The sequence below is a fragment of the Mastigoproctus giganteus genome, chromosome 1, assembly GCF_048544385.1.
Source record: "Mastigoproctus giganteus isolate SK-2022 chromosome 1, ASM4854438v1, whole genome shotgun sequence".
Lineage (NCBI taxonomy): Eukaryota > Metazoa > Arthropoda > Arachnida > Uropygi > Thelyphonidae > Mastigoproctus > Mastigoproctus giganteus.
Window position 1 is genome coordinate 16,842,648 of NC_143575.1, and position 24,118 is coordinate 16,866,765.

The 24,118-nt window shown below is 38.7% G+C and overlaps 1 protein-coding gene across 5 annotated transcripts in view; it reads right to left on the reverse strand.

Moving 5' to 3' along the window:
- LOC150090585 (GRAM domain-containing protein 2B-like) overlaps positions 1 to 24,118 on the reverse strand; it is a 196,386-nt gene that overhangs the window by 66,961 nt on the left and 105,307 nt on the right. For all 5 annotated transcript variants that reach the window (XM_090378926.1, XM_090378898.1, XM_090378908.1 and 2 more), the window contains exons 3-5: positions 16,064 to 16,167; positions 15,841 to 15,936; positions 2,376 to 2,453 (exon numbers count right to left, since the gene is read on the reverse strand). In XM_090378926.1, the coding sequence (XP_090235052.1) occupies positions 2,376 to 2,453; positions 15,841 to 15,936; positions 16,064 to 16,167 (278 nt within the window). The remainder of the gene's footprint in view (positions 1 to 2,375; positions 2,454 to 15,840; positions 15,937 to 16,063; positions 16,168 to 24,118) is intronic.

Consider the following 24,118-nt stretch of genomic DNA (forward strand, 5'->3'; position numbering starts at 1 on the left):
AAATTATAAATCAGCATAAGCTATTTGACCTAGTTGATATTAATAAATTGCATCTTCTCCATTAACCACTCAGCTGCGGGACATAAGACACCAGCACAAGTCCTTTGCTTATTCATTAATATAATTCAGCAAGTTGCTAACTATCGTATTAATTCTTAAAATAGGAGAAATTAAGTATATATTTAAATATGAAATTTTGTGCCTTAAGATGGTTTATAATAAACTCGTACAACTGAAGTGTATTTTTAAGTGCAGACTATGAAATTAATTACTTTTTAATTAATTAGTATTTGTACTAATTCAAAAACAAATTTTATTAAGAAATACTTAAGGATGGAACAAAAGGAGCTTTAGTATTTCATCTAAGGGATAATAAGGAACAAATTCTTAATTTTATAGTATTTATTTTCTTTTTTATCCATTCATATTTTATTATCTTCGAAATAAAACTGACCAAAGTAAGATTAAAAATTCCTATATACACTGGAAGATCATTTATCCGAGCAATAAGGAACTGGCAGGTAGTATCACCTAAATGTACTATGCAAGATGCAACCAATTATAAACCAACTAATTATAATGCAACCAATAAGACAGTTGGGGTTTCTTTCATGTAACAGCATCAAGCTCAATTGTAGAATTGTTTTTATTCTACTTTAAGACGAGTTTTTGAAACAGCTGAAACAAGATATTTCTAGGTTCAGGTTCTCTCCCATTTTAACTAACTGTACCGAATGAACTCAGACCACTAATTGCCCTCGTGGGTAGCACAGTTAGTAGGATCGCCATCCTTCTCACACCGGGCCGAGAAGCCCCGAGTTAAAGTCCCGTCGACGACAAGAGGAATTATGGGCCTTTTTCACAAGGTGGCTGAATTAGCCGGTCTCAGGCGAGGGTAGCATGGTTTTTTTCCCCAGAAAAATCCATCCAGGAACTCGGGTTTTTTGTCCAGCAAACAGAAAATCGACCCAGGGAACACGCAATTTACAGACAATATACACGGAGCAATATGGCCTTAGTCGCTGATGTTCCTAAAACTCTACTACAACAACTATAGTTTCGCCTGTAATTAATTTATTTACAGACGTGTAAGGATTTTTTAATGTTTGGAATTTATTATGCATGAAATTCTTGCTGGAAAATAAGTCTGCTTACAGTAGGTCATTCAATGCATATACATTTTAGGAAGGATGTCGATTTGCTTGAGCGTGTAGGGAGAAGGGCAACAAGATTGGTGAGGGGAATGAAGTGATCCTCTTATCAAGAGAGGCTTAAGTTCTGCAAATTGCAGTGGCTGGAGACTAGGCACCTGCGCGGTGATCTGATTGAGGTGTATAAGGCCTTGAATGGGTTCAGCACGCTGAATTCTGATGGGATCCTTCCACTTGTTCAGATTACGAACCTAAGGGGGCATAAATTAAAATTAAGAAAAGACAGATGTAGAATAGAGGTGCGGAAATTTGCCTTTAGCCAGCGGGTGGTTAATTGCTGGAACAAACTTCCATCTATCGTTGTGGAAGTTGATAGGTTGAATAAATTTAAGGAGGAACTGGACAGGCATTTGGAGGGAATGGTGTGATTTTTTTTTTTTTTGGCTGATGCTGCATAAGCTCATACACTTGCTTTCTTGCATCACGTGCCACTACTACTACAACATTCTCTTTATTATAACTTGAACAACTTTAAGCGAAGATTCCCAGTATTTTGGTGTGCGATTTATGCTTATGGCCGAGTAAACTTTTCACTTCACATCATCATCCATTGTATTAAAAAAAAAAAAAAAAAAAATCTACAAGAGCAGCACAAAATTTATATCATATTAAAGTAAAGTGCAGCCATTATCGACCCACTGCAGGATGGAAGCCTCCTCAACAATTCATGCCGAGGGAAATGGACCATAATCTGCCACGCTGGTCCAGTGCGGGTTGGCAGATCGACCGTATTCAGCAGTCAGGGGCTTGAACCCCGGTCATATTAACAGGGGCTTGAACCCCGTATCATATTAAAATCGAAAAATTAAATGTATTATTGGTAGCAGTTTTGCAACGAAATATTAAACAAGCAAGTCAATTTAGGACAGTGAAAAATTAAATCAAAATCGATTAGCCGAACCTGCGAATTGCCAGTTAGTTCAGATAAATGCCATCCTATTGTTTTGTTAAATACAGTGCAGTCGAATTCTAAAGAGCGGCGAGTTCTTTTCAGCCTCCCATCTCTCGATACCCAATGATTGCAATATACAGTAAAAAAAAAACTCAAAAACACAGACAATACGTTAAAACTGTCTTAGGTTTTTAAAGGGACCGAGAGGACTCCAATGTATTAGAAAATTTAACAATTCTTTTAAATTCTGTATTCTAGACAAACAAACTTACATGATTAATTGATGTTACGAATACTTGTTGCATTAACCTGTATGTAGCATCTCGTGATAGTAAGGAACCAAATATGTACTGCAAAGAAATAAAAAAAGTTGTTTTTTTAAAGAAATCATTAAACACGTCGTTACATCTACATAGCACTTAAATTTCATAATTGTGGCGTCTACCATTTGTTTTACCATTTACCATTTGTTTAGAAAAGTCGTAATCAAATCCTGTTATATTCTGAAATTCTTTCAGGAGATCCAGTTGAACAGAGAATGGCTAATTACAATTACCGGTGGAAAGGGCAAAAACAACTGGAATAAAAATTCATATATCGATTTCCAGCTATCCATGAGAAATATTCTCATAGACTGAAATAAGGATGACAGCAAACTGAAGTTACTATTTCGGGCCTGCAGTATTTTTATAAGGTAGAGTGAAGCTACTCTGAAATTTTTTAAATTCATCATGTACCACGGCAAACAAGCACTCATGAAGCATCCAGGAACCTCAGATATGATCGTGGATGGTTCTGAATTATAATAATAATTATGACGATGATGATGAAAAAACAAAGCTGACCTATATTTAGTTGATAAGCTAGTAACATTGCTTTATAATAAAAAATACATGCAGAAGATTTAGTACTTTGTTTTTTGCTACGTTAAGTAAAGCAGTATTACCCAAACTGTGGCGTAACCCCCTTTTCTCCAGAGACTGGAATAATTTAGAGGAGGTAAGAAGTGAGTGACAGAATAACGTAAAATAAATAAATATTAATTTTTATTAATTGCTCGATTTATTTCAAACTTCGAATTAATTTTCTAAATAACATGTAAGCAACATTAAATTTGTCGTTTTTGTCAGTTAGTTGTTTCTGTGGCGATGCAACAGCATGATTACAATCACTGAAGAAGCAATGGAGAAGACACCCGCGAAACATGATTGTTAGACTATTAGTAATAAATGGATTCTAAAACTTACACACCTGTGTAAGTTTTAGAATCCAAATGAAGTGCTTTCATTTCAAGTGATTTCATCTGAATGATCTGTAAACATGCCGCTTAAACGTTATAAGAAAATATTTCATATAATGAAATATTTTCAGCGTTTATATACTGTATTTAACGTATTTAAGATACTTGCACAGGGCTCTCTTGCTGTCTTATTTATCGTCCTTCCCGGGTTCCCCTTTCAACTGATGGCGCTTATTGCTCCATTGATAACCTGGAGGATACCTTCGCCTACATCCTCCATATTTTTAGCTATACCCTCCTTTCTTGCGTACACTCTGTACTTCCCCGACTCTACCTTTTTTTTTTTTTTTTTTTTTGCCTCCGTCCAGGAAGCTCTGGCGACCCTGGCGGAGACAAGCCAAAGAATAATGGGCAGACTGGCTACCTCCTAGTGGTGTGTGCGGGCAACGTGGAGTCCCACTAGGGACCCTGCGGCCAAATGCCAGGACACACAACAGAACCTAACGCAATATGTCATATACAACACACAACACTTTTCTGGCATTTACAGTAGTACTGTATTCCTTCACAGCGAACATATGGCGCAGATGTGGGAAACCACAGGTGGCGCCTGACCCTAATACTATGCACACTATGTACATGCAGAACACTGTCAATACATCTGGCATTGACAGTGTTCTGTTCCACACCCACAATGCTAAGGACACTCTACCGAATCTTCCTACACCACGGCTACAAGCATATAAAGAATGCGGGGCAAAACAAACGCCACAGCGCGTCCCGACATACTCGGAAGCGCTGAGGATCCCAATAGCAACGGAAACCCAACCAACCGCAGAGACGCACCAGAAGAGGAAAACACTGTTGCCAACACCAAACCTGGTGATACTCCGACCAAAGGAGACTGGCAAGATCCCCTCTAGTGAGGAATTAAAAACAAAAGTAATTAGTAATATGAGGGAGGACCTTAAAAATACAAGAATAAAAGGAATACGGAAACTGAGAGACGTAGGACTAGTAATTGAAACCGAAACTAGACAAGAAATACAAAGTATCATAGAAAACCCCAAAATAGACGCTCTCGGATTAACGGCCCAGCCGCCCAAAAGGAAGGGACCGTCAATAATAATCTATGACGTCAATCCAGAAGTCACAGCAGCCCAGCTGGCCGAAGAGCTCTACCTCAGGAATCTGCAAAAGGAAATACCAGACAAAGAAACACACGAAGAAATAACCACAAAGTTTCATATAAAGGCGAGAGGAGGAATAAACAACAACTGGAGTGTTGAGCTTATACCGGAAGCATGGCAAGTCTTAAAGGACAGAACAAGGGTATATATTGAGTGGAGCAGCTACCGATTCCGGGAGCGAGTGGTGGTTCCGAAATGCTTTAGATGCTGCAAGTTCAGACACACTACGCATGTCTGCACCCGGACAGTTCCAACTTGTGGACACTGCACAGAGAAGGGACACGCCTTTAAAGACTGTCCACACAAAGACAAGGAAGCCACCTGCGCAAACTGTAAGGCAATGAAAATAGAACACGCGCATTCAATCAAGGACCCGAAGTGCCCAGTCTACCTTAAAGCCAAAAGCATATACCAAAATAGAATCGATTATGGGGACAAGAAATAAAAAGTATAATATAGCAATGATTAAGATAATCCAGACTAACGCGCAACGAGCCAAAACAGTGGCAGACCAAATCCGGGTCAGGGCCGATGAGGAAGACACCGACATAATCATATTGCAGGAGCCATACGTTCACGCAAAGCGGGTGGTGGGGTATCCACTGCAATATAAGGCCGTCCACACGGAGGAGGACACCCCATGGGCAGCGGTCCTAGTCAGGAACACCAAAATCACTGCAACGAAAGTAACTCAACTGTGCACGACCTGGGCTGCCTGTGCCCAGCTCATTACAGCACTACGCTCCCTATATGTAGTGGCCCTTTACAGCAGGCCAGGACAGGAAATTGAGACCACAATCAACTACCTGCGCCGTCTCCAAAACACTCTGCCGAATGAAAAAATAATTATAGGAGCGGATGTAAACTGTCGCTCTCCACTATGGCACAGCGTTACTGCCGACAGAAGAGGAACAACAAATGGGCAGCAACTCGAAAACTATCTGATAGGATCACAATTTGTTGTACTGAACCAACCGCACCATCTGCCAACATTCTGCAACACCCTCTGGGAGGCCACCATCGATATCACCCTAGCAACTAGGAATCTGGCGAACCACGTGACCGACTGGAGGGTGGAAGACGCTTGGACCACCTCGGACCATCGAGTCATCACCTGCAAAGTAACAAGAACGCTGCCAAGAACAACAGCAAATATACAAACACCCCACAGATACGCAGTTGTCAAGGCAGATTGGCCCCAATACAAAGAGCTACTAACTACAGCGGTTAACATCAAACCTCCGTCCCTAGATCCACAGAATAATCCGAACGAACTGCAGAAGGCAATTACTAAATTGATGATAGATATCAGCAACCAAACCATCAGGAAGAAACACCCCCCGACTGGGCGCAGTCCCCTGGTGGACCCGGGACATTGCCATGCTCCGGCGACAAATGAACAAGAGTAGGAAGGACTTCCAGAGGACCCGAAGAACATGGCCAGCAAATGAGGTTGAAGCCCTGAGGCAAATATATAGACAAATAAGAAACCGGTACACTGACGCCATAAAGACAGGTAAAAGAGGCTCTTGGGAGTCCTTGGTCTCCACAGCAGGGAACAATGACCCCTGGGGCATTGTCTACAAAGTAACAACCAATAGACTGCCTAGGGGGGAGGTGATTTCTACCACTAGGACTCGGCAGGGAGATCTCACCACAACCTGGGAGCAGTCGATGAATAACATACTCGACAGAATATATCAAAAACCAAATATGTTAACTATGCCAGGTCAGATACAGACATGCGACAGAAACGATAACTACAGAAACCAGGCGATTGAGCCTCCCTTCACCCTGGATGAACTCAGCGTGGCCGCTAGTAGGGTCAGAAATAGAAAATGCCCGGGCCTCGATCTTATTGAGCCTGAAATACTCAAGAAAACCGTGGAATACAATCCGCACCTACTCCTAACACTATACAATAGATGCTTGGAAACAGGACATTTCCCAACTGCATGGAAAACAGCAAATTTAAAACTAATACTGAAAAATCCTACCAAAAATCCAGAATTTCCGGATTCATATCGACCCATCGCACTGCTCCCAGTGGCAAGCAAATTGTTTGAAAGATTACTCCATGTGAGAGTTATAAAACACTATGAAGCGGCAGGCCTACATGCCAGAAATCAGTATGGCTTCAGACCAGGATCCTCAACCGTGGACGCACTGGGAAACTTGCTAAGGATTTTCCAGGATTGTAGACGAAAGTATCTTCTGCTCATCTCTGTTGACTTTGCTGGGGCGTTTGATTCACTTTGGTGGCCAAGCGTCCTGGCAAGGTTGAGGGAGGCTGAGGTGCCTCTTAACCTCTACAAAGTAATTGAAAGCTATTTAACACAAAGAAGAGTGGAAATCAATGTACACTATCAAAAAATAACAAGAGAGGTGCACAGAGGATGTCCGCAGGGGTCGGTGCTTGGGCCGCTTCTGTGGACAATGGTCCTCGATGAATTCCTGACTACGGACCTGGGTTCTGTGGCAGTACACGCCTTCGCGGACGACTTGACATTGACGGTAGAGGCGGACTCCAGGGCCCAATTGGAGACGCTGGCAAATCAGGCACTGCAGCGGCTGCAGCAATGGGCATCAAAGAACCAGCTGAAAATATCGTCAGACAAGACCTCATCGATCCTGCTAAAGGGGACTCTGCAACTACGACGACCCCCGCAAATTAAAATCAACAATGTAGCAATCAAATTTGTGAGCCAACTGAAGTATCTGGGCGTTATCCTAGATAAAAACTTGACGTTCCAGCCGCATCTGAAATACATCAGAAGAAAAATCAGAGGATACTCTGGACTGGTAACCAGAATCACAAGGAAAGATTGGGGACTCAAGAAAAAAGCACTGATGCTTTACTATAAAACAACCTTCCTGCCTGCAATCACCTATGCTGCAGCGGTGTGGTATCCAAAAACGACACTGGTGGTCAACAAAAGAACACTAGAAATGACCCAAAGGACCATACTGCTATCAACAACGCGCGCCTGCAGCACGGTAAGTACCCCAGCTTTGCAGGTACTTGCTGGAGCGCTCCCTCTGGACCTGGAGGCAGTTCAGGCGGGGCTACTGTTTTTGCTGGCCAGGGGTGTGGCCGCTACCCACCAAGGATACACGACAGACCCGGCGGGCAACCTAAAACACGAAAAAAAAAATAGGCTACAGACCCACCTCCTAGATCTTTGGCAGAGAAGATGGACAGAGACTACAAAAGGCGAAGTAACAAAAAGATTTCTACCAGACCTCCAGAAAATATACCCAAAGCAGCCACCGTGGTACTTCCCAGGGTACCATATGACAACACTATTAACCGGACACGGACCCTACAAGGAGAAGCTGTTTGGCTTCCGACTCGTTGAGGATCCCAACTGCATATGTGGGGAAAGTGAAAGCTGGAGCCACATAGTCTATGATTGTCAACACTATGAAGACCTCAGAGGGCTACTAATAACAAGGTTAAGATACTTCCCAAAAGGACTGGAGCACCACTTCCTGGACACTGAGGATGAATATAGGGCACTCTCCCAGTATGCGCAAGACTTATTCACCAGGAGAAAAACACTAATAGCTATCTACAGCAACGTACACAGAGATTGACAAAAATCGGCGCCAAATGTGACAAAAAAAAACTGAAACCCTGCAGAGGACCAGTACTTGGACAAGAAGAGTGCTGATCACACGGAAGAGAAAAGCAAGGACGGGAGAATGCAGACAGTAGAGAACTACTGTCTCACAGACAGTAGTTCTCTACTGTCTGTGAGAATGTTCTCACAGACAGTAGAGAACAGACTAAACGCAGCACAGTTGCAAACAGCTTGATGGCGATCTGAAGAGGACACCCTCGCCCTCTTCACCTATTATTCCTACTTCCTTGGGGGGAGGGGACATTTTTTGTTCCTTCTCCTCCACCCCCAAACTTCTACTCTGGTGGGGCATGGGCATGCCCCACTGAAAACTGGGGCTATCTACTCTATTGGCCCCATATTTCTGTCTTTTCCCCCCAATCTTCAGTCTCCCTCCCCTCTCTACCTTCATCATAGCGAAAGCCCCACACGTTAAAAACTTAATATGATAAAATTACCTTACGCCCAAAACTCGGCCTAGCAAACCAAAGCGACATTACCCCAGCGCAGATTTTTTATTTACTTATATATATATATATATATATATATATATATATATATATATATATATATATTTTTTTTTTTTTTTTATTTGTTTTTTATTATTATTATTTTTTTTATTTTTATTTTATTTTATTTTATTTATTTTTTTTTAAGGTCCTAGCCGCTGAAATCCCAGGAAATTAAGCGGCAGGACCTGCCAGAGTGAATCTACAGCTACTGGGTTCCTGGTCTGCCTCCACGGGGCGTAAGTGGGACAACGTTGGGCCTCAATAGGGGTCCAACGGCTAAATGACCAGATGAACAACGGTACAGAACACAACACATGAACAATTCCCACACACGTTTAAATCTCTGGCATTTCCCAGTGAACTGGTTCACCACAATGAAAGCAACGCGGAGATGGGGGAAACCCCTGGTGCCGTAAGACAACAACACACACTTACACTAATGTATACTACGCGGAGATGGGGGAAACCCCTGGTGCCGTTTGACACTAAACACACTCTACACGCAGTTAGCCTTTCAGAGAGCTCGTACCTCTTGGCCCCCAAATGAAGTCAACACCCTCCTTGAAGCATATCGAAGAATCAGAAACGACTACACCTCCCTTATAAGGCAGCGTAAAAGATCATCTTGGGAAAGACTCGTGAAAACGACTGGCAGTACTGAACCCTGGGGGGGGGTACCGCATCACCGCCAACAAGCTCCCCAGGGGCGAAGTTATCCAATCCACTCTCACACCACAGGGCACTATGACTACATAGTGCCCTGTGGTGTGAGAGTGGAGGGCACTATGACTACATCGTGGGAGCAATCTATGGCCAATATTCTGGACACACTTTTTGGCACAGATACCGACCCTCTGACAGTACAACAGCAAGAAATATACCAGGCAAACAACACCTACTTCAACAATGCTGTAGAAGACCAATTTACCACCGATGAACTGCAGCAGGCTCTTACCAAAATGAAGGAGAGGAAATGCCCCGGACCAGACCTCATTGAACCCGAAGTCCTTAAAAAGATCACCCAAATCAACACCCAGTTTCTACTCGACCTCTTCAATAAGTGCTTGTCCTATGGATCTTTCCCACAAGAATGGAAAAACACCAATGTAAAGCTGATCATAAAAAATCCGTCTAAACCGCTCCAAAATCCAGAGTCATGTCGACCCATTGCTCTTTTATCCATGGTTAGTAAACTGTTTGAACGTCTTCTCCTAGTACGGCTCCAAGGCCATTACACCAAAGCCTGGCTCCAGTCCAACTTCCAATTTGGATTTCGACTGGGGCGTTGCATAGAAGACGCACTGCAAAGGATTGCACTGTAGAAGTTGAGACGCTCTGCAGTCTCAACTTCTACCTACTAATAGCAATAGATTTCGCTGGAGCCTTCGACAGGCTCTGGTGAGCAAGTATTCTTCGCAGATTTAGGCAAGGAAATATTTCATTAAATTTATACAAATGCATCTAAAACTACTCATCAAATAGGAAAATTACAATCTCCTCAACATACCGAAGAATCACCAGGTTTATCTACAGAGGTTGCCCCCAGGGTTCAGTCCTTGTTCCTTTTATGTGGAACATTGTCCTGGATGAGCTCCTTGGACTGGACCTAGGTCCTGTAGCTATAGTCTTTGCTGATGATGTCACTATCCCCATTGAGGCTGACAGCAGAGCTTCTCTGGAAGCCAGATGAAACCAGGCACTTCAAATCCTTCAGAACTGGGCAGCCCTACATAAGCTAAGACTCTCACCCCAAAAGACACAATACATTCTCCTGAAGGGATCAGTGCAGCCTACTAGAAACCCCACTATCAAACTTCAAGGCAAAACCGTCAAGCTAGTTTCCACGTTAAAACTACTGGGAATAGTACTTGACTCCAAGCTCACTTTCTCTCCGCATCTTGCACACCTCCACGCGAAAGTGAGAAACTACACTGCTCTCATTGCACGGGTGAGTCGTCGTGATTGGGGATTGAATCGACGCACCCTTAAGGTTCTGTACAAATCAATCTTCCTTCCCTTCATAACGTATGGATCTGGAGTCTGGTTTCGCAGGGCAACTCTTTACAACAACAAACGTAAACTGGGAACCATCCAGCGCACCATCCTTCTTACTATTACAAGGGCATGCTGCACAGTTAGCAACCCAGCCCTTCAGGTTCTTGCGGGCGTCCTTCCACTAGATCTGGAGATTATTCGAAAGGGCCTCCACTACTGTCTATCCAGGGGTATACCAGCAACTATCCTTTGACACTCCATCAATAATCTGAATGAAATCAGACAGGAAAAAAAAACAAATAGCCATCCTACTGCTTCAGACCTGGCAGGACAGATGGACTGCTACCGACAAGGGCCAAATCACCAAGAAATTTATACCTTATGTGATTGCCGTATTTCCCAAATCTCCAAATTGGTTCTCTCCTGGTCTTTATACCACCTACCTCATCACCGGACACGGATCAATAAACCACAAACTAACATCCATGGGAATCATTGACAACCGCTACTGTGCATGTGGTGAAATAGAAGGCTGGAACCATCTAATATATACCTGTCAACACTATGAGGACCTCCGCAACATCCTGTATACAAGTAACCCTCAAGGAAATGAACACTTGTTCATCACAGAAGAAAAACTACTACTATGAGTTTCCCAAGTTTGTAGAAGCCCTCTTCATAAGACGGAGCACCCTATTGCCAACGCAAAATAGGAACACCCGAAACATCTGAACCTAACTGGCCAACCGATCTTAACCTTGGATAGGATCAACGGGGCCACCTGATTCGTCAGTGGCAACTTACACGCAGGTCTCTTGCTGTGTCTTATTTATCCTCCTCCCCGGGTTCCCCTTTCACCCGATGGCGCTTATTGCTCCATTGATAACCTGGAGGATGCCTTCGCCTACATCCTCCATATTTCTAGCTATACCCTCCTTTCTTGCGTATACTCTGTACTTCCCCGACTCTACCCGTCTAGGAAGCACTGGCGACCCTGGTGGAGACAAGCCAGAGAATAATGGGCAGCCTGGCTATCTCCTAGTGGTGTGTGTGCGGGCAAGGTGGAGGCCCACCAGGGGCCCTGCGGCCAAATTCCAGGACACTCAACAGAACCTAATACAATAGGTCATATACAACACACAAGACTTTTCTTGCATTTACAGCAGTACTGTATTTCTTCACAGCGTACATATGGGGCAGATGTGGGAAACCACAGGTGGCGCCTGACCCTAACACTATGCACATGCAGTTAAACATGGTACTGTTTAAAGTGCATGACGAATGTTTTTTCCTTGCCATACACAAAAACATATATTTTACGTGAGAATTACCAGCCGTCCCTGCTGTTAGATTAAAGTAATTTCTGTTTAGAGTAGTTTGATTTATTGTTCAGAAAAAAAAAAAAACTCTTTGCTGCCCCAAGTCATTTGGTGTTAATACGAATTGTTTAGATAAAGTGACAAATGTATTATAAGAAAATCATTCATTTTTATAGTCTTTGTGCTTTCAATTTAAATGCAAATTTTTGTTTTTTTATATATGCTGTATTTTACATTATTTTTATTTATATTTAATTTATATGTATTATACTATATATTTTGTTTCTCCTCTTAGACTTTTGGAGCAATAAAAAAATATGTAAAAAAAATAAATAAATAAGCAGGTTTTTTTTTTTAATCTAGAAAGGCACCAAGATTCCTTAAGGTTAGTCAACGCAATATGATCTGTTGAAGGGTTAACCAACTCTAAGCATGAATCAGAAAAAAAAAAAAAAAGTGTTACCTCTGCGACTGTTTATTTTTTATTTAAATTATGCAGTAATAATCGTTCTCTATACATTTCCAAACCCTTGTGATTTTTTTCTTACTAAAAGACTTCTTATGTACGCATATTTCATGAACTCATACGTATGGCGCCTTAAATACAATCCACTGTATATTGCAATTAACATATTACGTATTACTAATATTATATTATTAAAAAGTTACATAATATAATATAATATAATATGTTATTAAAAAGTTTCAAATTTTATAGTCAGAACATATATCCTACATAAATCTTATAGTTATACCAGTTCTCATTATTTCTTAGAGTCAACATCTTATTCTTTAGAACACATCCCTATTGTCATATCATTATACCTATAGGAAAATCGCTCTGAAATTAAGAGCTTTCTTCCCTCAGAAACTATTTTTCAGGAATTCATGGTGTTCGTAAATCAAGAAGTACTGTTATCAGTTTTGGTCTATAGCTATTTCCCGTTAAAGATGGCTTCTAACACAATATAATAGCGTAGCTTAATTTAATTTATTATGATGTTATCAGTGGCACTGATATAAATGGTACTTTAAGAGATCTACAATTTTCGAATATGGCTTCTAATTAACACCGAAGATGAGGAAAAGAAACAGAAATATCTGTTTTGAGGATAAATTTGCCTCTGTAACAACTCTTAGTAGGAAAAACTCTCAATGATGATATTAAAAAGAAGAAAATTTTCCTTCTTAAAAGATTTCTTATGGTTATATATACATTAGCCAACGTTTTCCTTTACAGTTGCTGTTAATATTTTATAATTTGTTATTGCCATGCCAGTTATAACAAAAAAGAAATAAACATTACACAAGAACAGCAGAATCTCGATTTTGAGTAGCTGGATTATTTACTGTTTCTTACCGGTGGTTCCTATCCCTTTTTATTCACTATTCGTTTCATTTATATATTCTTTACGCGCGGTCTCTTGTACAAATTTTGTAGTTATAATCTTGACGGAACTTCACTATCGAGACTGTAAGTCTAAATGTAAATAAACTTATCTACAATGCAACAAGTCGAAATTATCGAAAAGAAAAAGACTAAGGGTGAAACTATTGTAGTTGCATTCAACACTGGCAAGCAGATCGTGATATCAAAAACAATGAAAAAGTAAAGTTCACTAAAACTGCTGACCATATGTGGCTTATCTGAATGCAAATATACGTTGAATGAACATGAAGGTTTTAATTGGCAAGGATAAATCAAACCAGAGCCAGGATGAGGCATTTCTGTGCAATTTAAAGGAATACTCCCTGGTCCCTAGTTAATTAAATCATATGATCTTGCACGTGTTGCTCTCATTTCCAAAACCTCTTTCCAGTTCTCAATGAAACCCCACAGCCTGTGCCAAACAGGTATTTACATAATGTGATCTAGTTACTATACCAATATTTTCCAACTTTTCGTTGAAAACGTACATGCTCTCGCCCTCCCCATTACCTTTAATACACATGACTTCTGCTGTTTAAGAGATAGCCACGTTGCTTTCTTTCTGTAATATGTGATAAGATGGGTGGGGAAGATAGTTTTTCTATTGAAATTCGATGTGGAAATACCATGGTTATTCACTGGCTCGATAAACATGCTGCTCACACTCGATATGTGGAAACAGGCCAAAGAAGTGTAATTTTCCAGAATTTAAGAACATTGGAAACTCACTACAGAACTCAATTGATGTGTGTTATTCTGTGTCGTCCACCTGGTGGCCGATTTAGAATACTACACATTTAGAATTTCACAGGTGGCTAAATATTGGCTACCTGCGAAAATTCATTAATTTTTTTAATTAATGAATTTTTACAGGTGGGCGATATTTGGACTATTATATTAATTTTTAATCGTTTAAAGGGAGTTAAAGACACATTATAACAGATTCTATGTTAAACATCGAATATCGAGTTTACTTCTGTTTTTATAGACTGTAATATATTTTTAGTTTATTTTAATTAATTTTTCAATTTACATGACAGCTCTCATTTCATAAAGAGGCGCTGTTGAAAGTTGAACTGAAAAGCAAACGACAAATTCTCTTGTTTGTGATGAAGTTGTGCATCCATGTTCTGTTTAGTACATTTTCAGTTTAATTAACTTTTCAGTTTATTTAGAAGACAGTTAATATTTTATAGAGAAAATGCTTGAAAGTTGAAACAAATGACAAATTCGCCTGTTCATAAAGAAGTGTTTGTATCCAGTAATCTCGCATCGAAAGGCAAGTTATTTTTTTTTTATTATTCTAGTAGTGTGTAGCGTTTGCATTACGAAAGAAAGTTCTGATTCCAGAATTTGGACACGAATTTCTATGAAAAAGCAGCAGTAGGTTTTCCAGAAAAATGTAACATGAATAATTCATATGTTATTTAAAAATTATTCAGGATCTTTTTATTAGTGTAAGTGCCTAATCATAGAGGTTGATAATAATAGTGTATTAGTGCGCTTTACGTCATTGTTTCAGCGAAAAGCTAACTCATCAACTATTACCACTTAAAGAATAATTAATGATTTTTAAAATAACACAAATGGAATATCTATTTCCCCAATATCTCGCCGTTGACTAAATCAGAAAAGAATTATTCGGAATGTATCAGTGTGTGTAAATAAATAAAATAATAATAAAAAACCCAGTCATACTGCAACAGTATATTATAATGTAATATCTTTACGTTTGAATAATGACATAAGGCACATTATATAAGTAAATGAATAAATGGGTTGATACATTTTTCTTTGTAATATTTTACTTAACGCGAACTGAAGTTGTACTCTGCTCAATGTAATAAATGAATTAAAGTTATAAAGCTTCTTTTCATATTCAAATCTTAGTGTTAATGCTTATTGCCTTTAATAAGCAGATAAAATGGCGTCAGTTAGTCGGCTGTACTTTACTACAAATAAAGTAATAACTATTAAGGTTTAAACATGGAAGTAAGAGTTATGTTTCATAAAGACGTATGTATATGTAAAGAGCACAAAAAAGTGAACAGGGATAGAGGTGGTGTGGATCAAGAAGATAAATTTCTTCCTCCCCAATCTTTCTCCCCCGAAATTTTTAAACCTTTTTCATTTTCAGTTATATACTAGCACATAACAGCAGAATATAATACTGAATTAAGTCCAACCCTGCAAGTGAATAGATGAAGTCATTAATTGAAGTAAAAGGGATTAAATTTTTCATCCTTTGAATCTGAATTCTGTTATCAGTTAATTAAATTGAGCTGTTGGGTTTACTTTACATACATAAATAATCGGATTTTCTTATAATAATTAGTTTTCATTATAAAATTATTCTTCACCTCTAAAAAAAAAAAAAAAAAAAGCTATCCTTTTTGTTTTACAGGTTCAATAAAATATTTTAAAAATACCTTTTCCTGCTCTGTGTATATTCCCACCGCATTTGGGATAATTTTTGCAGTACGCTCTTTGGTTACCTTATGAACATCACTTAGAGGAACTAAAAGCTGCGGGAGGAAAAAAAAAAAAACTTTTAGCGTAATAATTTGAATAATAATAGTAATAACTAATTCCAGATTTTAATTGCGAAAGTGCCACCTGTTCAAGCGAAATGACTAATATTATTAACTGTACCTGAGTTCTCCGTCCAAATATGCTAGAGTAGAATGCAAAACAGTTCTTTGTGATGTACAGATAACCTTGAAGTAAGATATCGGACACAAGTGCACAGGCAAAATCTGAAAAAAAAAAAAAAAAAAAAAGATAAATAAATAAAAAGAAAAATGATAATAAATAAAATTATTGAAGAAATAATTTCTGGCGTTAGATGCTTTTTGGAGTAAAGTCCGAACAGTGGATGGTGTATCATTGTAGATTATCTAGTAAACTGCTTATACTACAGTATAGTATAAGAGAATGACTTTATCATTCAGTTTTATTTACTTATTGAGAGTGGTTTGCATATAAAGTGAAAAAAATCGTAAATTGTATAAAAAATTGTTTTTAAGAAACTGTTTGGAGAAAAGTCAAATTTTTTCGGCGGCAAAAATAAGCCAGTTGCTTTTGATTAAAATTTATTTTGTTTGCATATTCTGTGCCAAACATATTACAGTACCATAAAAGCAGTAGATTCCCATCAGAGTTGGGGGACATTGTGAATTGTAGGTCTGTAAAATCAGGCTTATCTATATATGGTAAAGATAACAGCAGTTTCTCCAGGAGTTGTTTGGGATCTTTAGCACGCCGCATGTGAGCTCGTGAAAGCGCGCGCGCGCACACACGTAATGAAATTTGCTCCAAAACGAATAATGCAAAGAGGATTTTGAATAGGGAGAAAACAAAGGCTTTATAGTCGGCCAACTTTGTATAAATATAAGCAGCTTATTCATTAGCTCTCAACTTCCCATTTTGGGGTTAGGGTTTGATGCCTTATGAAAATTCTTTAAATTTATTTTAAATGGTTCTTTGAACCCTTCTCTTGCGTAGTGGCGTTGTGGACGCAGTTGTACAGGCAGACAAATTATGCTGGGTGAGCAAGGTATTCCATTTATCGGCTATTAACATCTGCCGCAGTAATTAGGTATTGCGCAACTCTACCTGTTAATTATTAATTACACAGATGTCAGATAATGGATTATTACGCTAAATGAAGAGCACAAATTCATTATTTGTGTGAGTGAAACATTGCTTCTCCTTTGTTGAATGTGCAATCGGTTTTCCACAGAAAGTGTAATAAACTTTGCTGAAGCCACTGAACTGGCGACCCAAATGGAAAGATTTATTCGAAGAGGGAGGTGGGAGGAAGAGAGAGCAACTTAAAATGCTCTTCGTTTCATTGATAGTAAATTGAGAACTCATCCAAATGGTAGCTAGTCGAGGAACAGAAAGACCAATTTGTAAAATAGAAATTAGTTTACTTCTGAAGTCAGATATGAGACCTGTGTTATTTTACTATGCACATATGGAAATCACAAGAATTCTTATGAAAACTTAAGTTTACTGAAAAAGAGTAATGAAATAGTATTCAAACGTTTTCCCTTAAATTTCAGAAAATATCTGTCGAGAATAACACAAAATTAACATAATAATAAAAAAATTCAAATTCAACAACCCTTAAATGTATGTTGATGCGTGTATAACTTGTTTTGAAATGATTTTAGAGTTGGTACTGCTGAATCCAGATCAAATTCGTTAAATTATCAGCATTCATAAAAATACTTGGATTTGTTGCATTCTTCATTTCTTTCTCTCGGGGGCTGTGATATACATTATCTGCGATAAAATGTAAGGTAATAGGTATTTCATTAAGGTAATTGGTATGTTTCTTGGATTTTAATATGGGTAACTCGAAAAATAGTTGCAGGAACTTTATAATATAACGAAACAACAAAACGTACAGATATTAGTCTTATTTTCGAAATAATTTAAATGAGGAAACAACCTATGTGTTGGTAACAAAATTTCAGTTTTATTGAAACATACCAGGGAATATGAAGCCCTTGACTCATTTCTTACAAGTTACTAAAACTTTACAGGTTACGTTTCGTGTACTCTGTGGAACGCTTCTTCCGGTCAAACAGAAAGGGGTTAATGGTTCTTAGACTAGGCGTGCACTGGCACCTAAAACTATGGCTGTAATATTAAAGTTGTACATAGTGGCGCAAAGAGTTGCTAAGGAACAGTTGCTAATATTTGTGATTTTGATTCCGGTTAAATGATAGACAGAGACGGTATGTGCTTTTCTACCCAGGATGGGAGAAGTACGACGCAAAAACTAATATGCATAAATAGTTACTCAAGGACTATTAAAAGGGCAAGTTTTACGATGTTATTGCTTTTTCTTTAGTGTCATGTTTTGTCTGTAGTCTTCTGGCTGAAATTTAGAGCTTAATTACATAGAGATTTCGCAAAAGGTTATCCCTTGTAATTTGAATTTGTTTCCTTAGTTCTGTAATTCTTTACAAGAGTGAATATTTGACTTTCAATCATTTTTCAATATTCTTTTCGGCGGTGCTGTGGGCAGGTATATCAAGAAATGGAAATTGGTGAAATAGTGAGCACTTCAACCTACGTGGAGGATAATCTGCTTTTAATTTCTCAAAAGGATTACAGATTACTCCCAGACGTTTCGTAGTACTTCCTATACCACTTCAGTGAATTCTTATAATGCTGTTCTTTTAACACCACATATACCAGTCGGTATACGTGAGGCTGATGGTGTTATAAGGACAGCATTGCAAGAATTCACTGAAACTGAAGAAGTGGTATAGGAATTACCACGAAACGTCTGGGAATAATCCGTCGTGTAATTCTTTAAGAAATTAAAAAAGGCATATTACACTCCTCTTAGGTTGAAGTGCTCATTATTTCACCAAATTCTATTTTCATTTTACTAACCTCTCAACGGCTTATAAACCTCAGTCAGGTCCAGTCTAAGGGGCCTGATTGCCATGTTCTGTAGCCCACATAATCGAAGTCGTTTCTCTTACCTTCGTCCTTTTGCCGATGTCACCATGCGAGTTGCCTGTCTTTTGACTCTTTCAAGAAGCTTAAAATCTTATTTTAGATCAGCCCTCCATGTCTGAACACAGTATTCCGACTGCGGTCTCACAATTGCCTTATACAGTGGGATTATGACCTCCTCCATCTCTCAGGCTGTTATTCTATAAATCATTGACAGGACACCATGGTCTTTCCTGGCATCCTGTTTACGCTGCTCAGAGAACTTCATATCCTCCCGTATCATAATTCCCAGATTCCTTTCTTCCTGCACCGTTTTTAATTTAACCTCACCAAGTGGGCAAGTTATTCTGATGTTGCCATTCCCCAAGTGTAAGACCTTGCATTTTGCTACATTAAAACATAGCTGTCACTTTTCTGAAGCCTGTCAAGTCATCCTGAATGAGCACTGCTTGGCACCGATCACTATAACAACTCTTCCAATTTTTACATCCTCTGAAAATTTACATCACGCCCTTTATCCCTTCGTAGATATCTTCTATGAAAATTAGAAACAACAGTGGTCTGAGAACTGATCCTTCGGAGAGCCTGCTTCTGACGTTACACCAATCTGAAGAACATCTATTAATCACGACCTACGATCCATTTAAAATCTAAATTAAGCCATCCTACGATCCATTTAAAATCCTGCTAATAATTCCAACATGTTCCAGCTTATGCAGTAACCTCTCATGAGAGACTTAGTCAAATGCCTTTGCAAAAAATCCAAATAAACCATGTCGAAATTTTTCCCTACATCCAGCTCATGGGTAACTGTGTCAAAATAGCTTACAAAATTAGTTAAACATGATTTTCCGCCAGTGCTCAACAAAACCGTGTCCTTCAGAAGGCCATTTCTATCAAAATTACCTGGATTGTACTCTTAATCATTGCCTCAAAGATTTTCCCTACCACTGAAGTCAGACTAACGGTCTGTAGTTATCGACTTCACTCATAGAACCGCCTTTATGTATTGGCGATACGTTGGAACTTCAAACCAAAGGAATCTTTCCGAGTCCAATGATGCCTCATAATTAACCCCAAATGGTTCAGTGCGCTCTCTTTCAAGCATTAGTAAACTTTGCAACAAGTGCATTCAAAAGAAGAAGAACCCTCCTCGGTATGCCGGAGTAAAGCAAGAGGCAACACACAAGCCCATACCTAAAATTGGGAGAGAGGACACAGCATGGATGGAGACTAACCTACGGAAAGGGACTGATATATATTCTCAGTACCCATGCTAAAAATACCACAATAAAAAGGAATACATGCTGACTGCAGCACTGTCATTTCAGATAGTCATAACAATGGACATAAACTGTACATGTACCATAATAAACAGTACCAGGAACAAAAGACCAGTCAACCCCAACATGGCAAAAGTCTAAGACACAACAAGTGAGTAAGGGAAATGCAGAGTATACCCTATGCCACAGAAATATGACAATAACAAGAAGTAATGATTGCAACATGGAAAACAACAAAAATAAATTCAAGGGCATGGTACTGAACTACATCCTCAGTGCCCATGTTTCAGACAACACGGTGCACTTACCACACAAGTAGTTTAGCGCCATTAAGAAAATACATGTTGACTACAATAGTACCTTCTTAGGGAACCTCAACAGTGGTCATAAACCTTATATGTAAACTCTCAATGACCAGATCCCAGACATCACAGTATGCATACCTTGCAAACAATATGAGCCATAAGAAGAAGATGAAGAAGGAGAGGAAGAGAAAGCGAAGTGAGCAGAAGAAGGAAGAAAGAGAAAAAGGAAAGAAAGAGGAGGAAAATCACCGATGAACGTGGCCAAACAACTGCACATGTGCCGGCACACTACGGCAAAACAATGGGTGTTGGGTCACACAAGATTATGCCCAAGAGGAAGGAAGAGAAGAGAAAGAAGATGGAACATGGAAGAGTGGGGAAAAGGAAGTAAAGAAGAAATGGACAATGCCGTATCCTGATAGAACAATACCGTCCAGACTCCAGCCTTCCCACTCTTGGACAGGATTAATGACCACAGACCTGTCATCCCAGAGAACCATAGAAATGGTCATAACCTACGGAAGAACCATAAACTACCAGAGCAATGCTCACCAACACCAGGTAAATCTGTCAGTGCCTGAACTTAAGGAACACCTAGAGTGTATAGGTAATGGTGAAGAATAATCCCAGATCACAGTAGTATTGCACGAACAAATGTAATGCCTATGACATTGAAAACAACAAAAATAAAACCAAGGGGCAAGATACAGACCTACATCCCCAGTGTCCAAGTTCCAGGCATTACAGCACTCTCATCTACAAGAGGTTATGTGCCAATGAGAACAAAGCATGTTGATGTTACCTACAATCCTAACATCTCAGAGAACCATAACAATGGTCATAAACTTTGTATGTACCATAAATCACAAGTGCCAGGCTTAACAAGACCAGATGAATCTGCCAGTGCCTGAGCCAAAGGAATATCTAGAGTGTATAGGAAATGGTACACACAAGGACATATCCAGGAGGAAAGAAAAGAGAGGAAAGAAGGAGAAAAGAGGGAAGAAGGGAAGAAAGAAGAAGAAGGAAAATGGAAGAGAGGGGAAAAAGAAAGACAAGAAGAAATGGACCCTACCATGCCAGATTGTGTACCAATATGAACTGATCACATCATTCCCACTCTTGGTCAGGATTGAGCCCTGCAAGAGATGGAATAGTACATCCCTCCCACTCTTGGCCAGGACTGAGCCCTGTGAGAGATGGGGTATAGGGATATCGAAAAGTAAATGATAGTCCTTATATTATTATAGTTTAATTTATTTTATTTTATTTATTTTATTTTAATATATTTTACTTTATTTTATTTATTTTAATTATTTTATTTTACGTTACTTTATTTTAATTGTTTTATTTACTTTATTTTATTTTATTTTATTTTATATCTAAGGGGAAATAAAAAACCAAAAAAGTGTGCCCTGGTAATTCTGCGGGGACCTTCCCTGATGCATTACCCGGCCACACAGGATTAACTTGATGGGACATCAGACGTCCAAAAACTTAACCACAGGACCGGATCAGTCCGTGTCCTCTTAAGATAAAGTAGATCCTGGCTGCCTCCATGGGGCTAGGGATGGGAGTGAGGGGCTGTGACACAAACCTGCCACAGCCCCCTACTGCTAAATGCCAGGTGCCGGCTAACACACAACGCAAACACAACACTAATGCACACCTAATTACATATTTCATCTATCAGATGCATTTTTTTTTTTTTTTTCCTTCTCAAAATTCAAAAAACTTAAAAAATTTAAAGAATTTTTTTTTTTATTTTATCTTATTTTATTTTTTATTTATTTATTTTTTTTTGTGTGTTAAATATATACGTGAAATTTTGATGCTCTTTTTTTTTTTTTTTTTTTTTTAAGTTCTTTTCTAAGCCGGCAACTTGGCAAAAAGCCTAACAAACGGCGGATATAGGGGAAACCCTGGAAGCCGCTAATAACTTACAAATACACTTTCTGTATACATGTCGCGAATGGATATATATGTGAGAATGTATATAAATTGTATATAAATCTTGTATCATGTATATATAAATGGATGTATATAAATCTTGAGAATGTATATAGAATTGTGTGTATAAATAAATGTAAAATGTCTGCCTCCCTCAAAATTTTTGGTTTTTATTCCGTCGTCCAGAAGCCTCACTTCCTTTAGGCTCGACAGTTTATATAATAAATAATCTGAAATTTCAGTATCGCTAATTTCATGCTTTCCAGCTTCACTCGCACAGCCTCTCTTCACGATGAAGTCTTTAGTTGGTAAAGATCGATGAGAAGTACTTATTCATTTCATCTGCAAACATCGGCTGGGTTATCTAAGACTTTCCAACATCCAGTACACAAGGAACCGATCTGATTCTTTTTTATTTGTGTTCTCATGCATAAAAATCTCCTTTTCCCTATTCTTTGCTCTACTAGCCAATGCTTTTGTCATGGTTGCTCTTACCTTTTCTGTGGTACTGTTACGGATCAATTTGTAGCTGCTGAAACCACTATACTTTTCATTGCTTTGTAACTTTCGCATGCCCTTATTTTCTTCTCTATTAGACTGGCCAGTCCGTATTGAACCATCTCGGCATCATCCACGTGCTATATTTTCTAAATGGTATATATGCGTTAATGGCTTCAAAGATAGTCCCATAATTCTAATATATTGTCCCTCCCTCTGCAAGTCAACTCAATTTATAGATGTCATATAGCGGCTTAAACTGTCATAGCTCCCTTTTCTGAAATTAAAATCCGTGACTAGGCAGGGATACTTTGGAAAGCGCAGTTCTCGACCACCCGCAATACAGCAGCTGATAAATATCCTGCGGGAAGGATTGTTAAAAATCTGGAGCTAGACTCCCACAGATACCTAGTGGAATCCATGACACAACGTATACGGGTTGTAATTCGGGAAAAAAAAAATGGCTATACTAAATACTTGTTTCTAATTTTTTGTCTAGTGAGTGTATAAAAACCTGTAGTATTCGTATAACAAGTTTCCTTCTCTTTTATTTTTTGCCGTGGTATCAAACGGAAGTGGAAGTCAGTGGTGGCCAAATTTATGAGTTTGGAAGCTACAGTTATTATTATTTATTTAAGCCTGCGGGGCGATCGATCTTCCCCCCACCCTGAAATATTTTGATCAATCCATAAAAAAATTTCAATTGTTTTGCTTAAAATTATATTTTAACGTTAATCGTCGAGAAAAAAAAAGTTAATAAGGAAGAATAATTTTAAATTATATATTTATTAAAATTACTGCGAAATCTAACACTCGAAATTAACTATATTCAAATAACCATGTTCATAATTGCTCTCAGCTAGACAGTCTAGATCATCTAGCTCAGTGGTTCCCAAACTACTGATATCTACGGACCCCATCAAAAATGAAAAAAGGTTCGCGGATCCCATATATATATATATATATATATATATATATATATATCCGATAATTCAAAATAAAAACATAAGCCAGTAGTATGGCAAGAATGTAGAGCGAAAAATAAACATAAAAATAACGTAAAATAAACTAAACAGGAAAGGGAAAGTAAAGGTAATAAGACATAAATTACCTTTACTTTCCCGTTTGGTTTATTTTATTTTACGTTATTTTTATGTTTATTTTTCGCTCTACATTCTTGCCATACTACT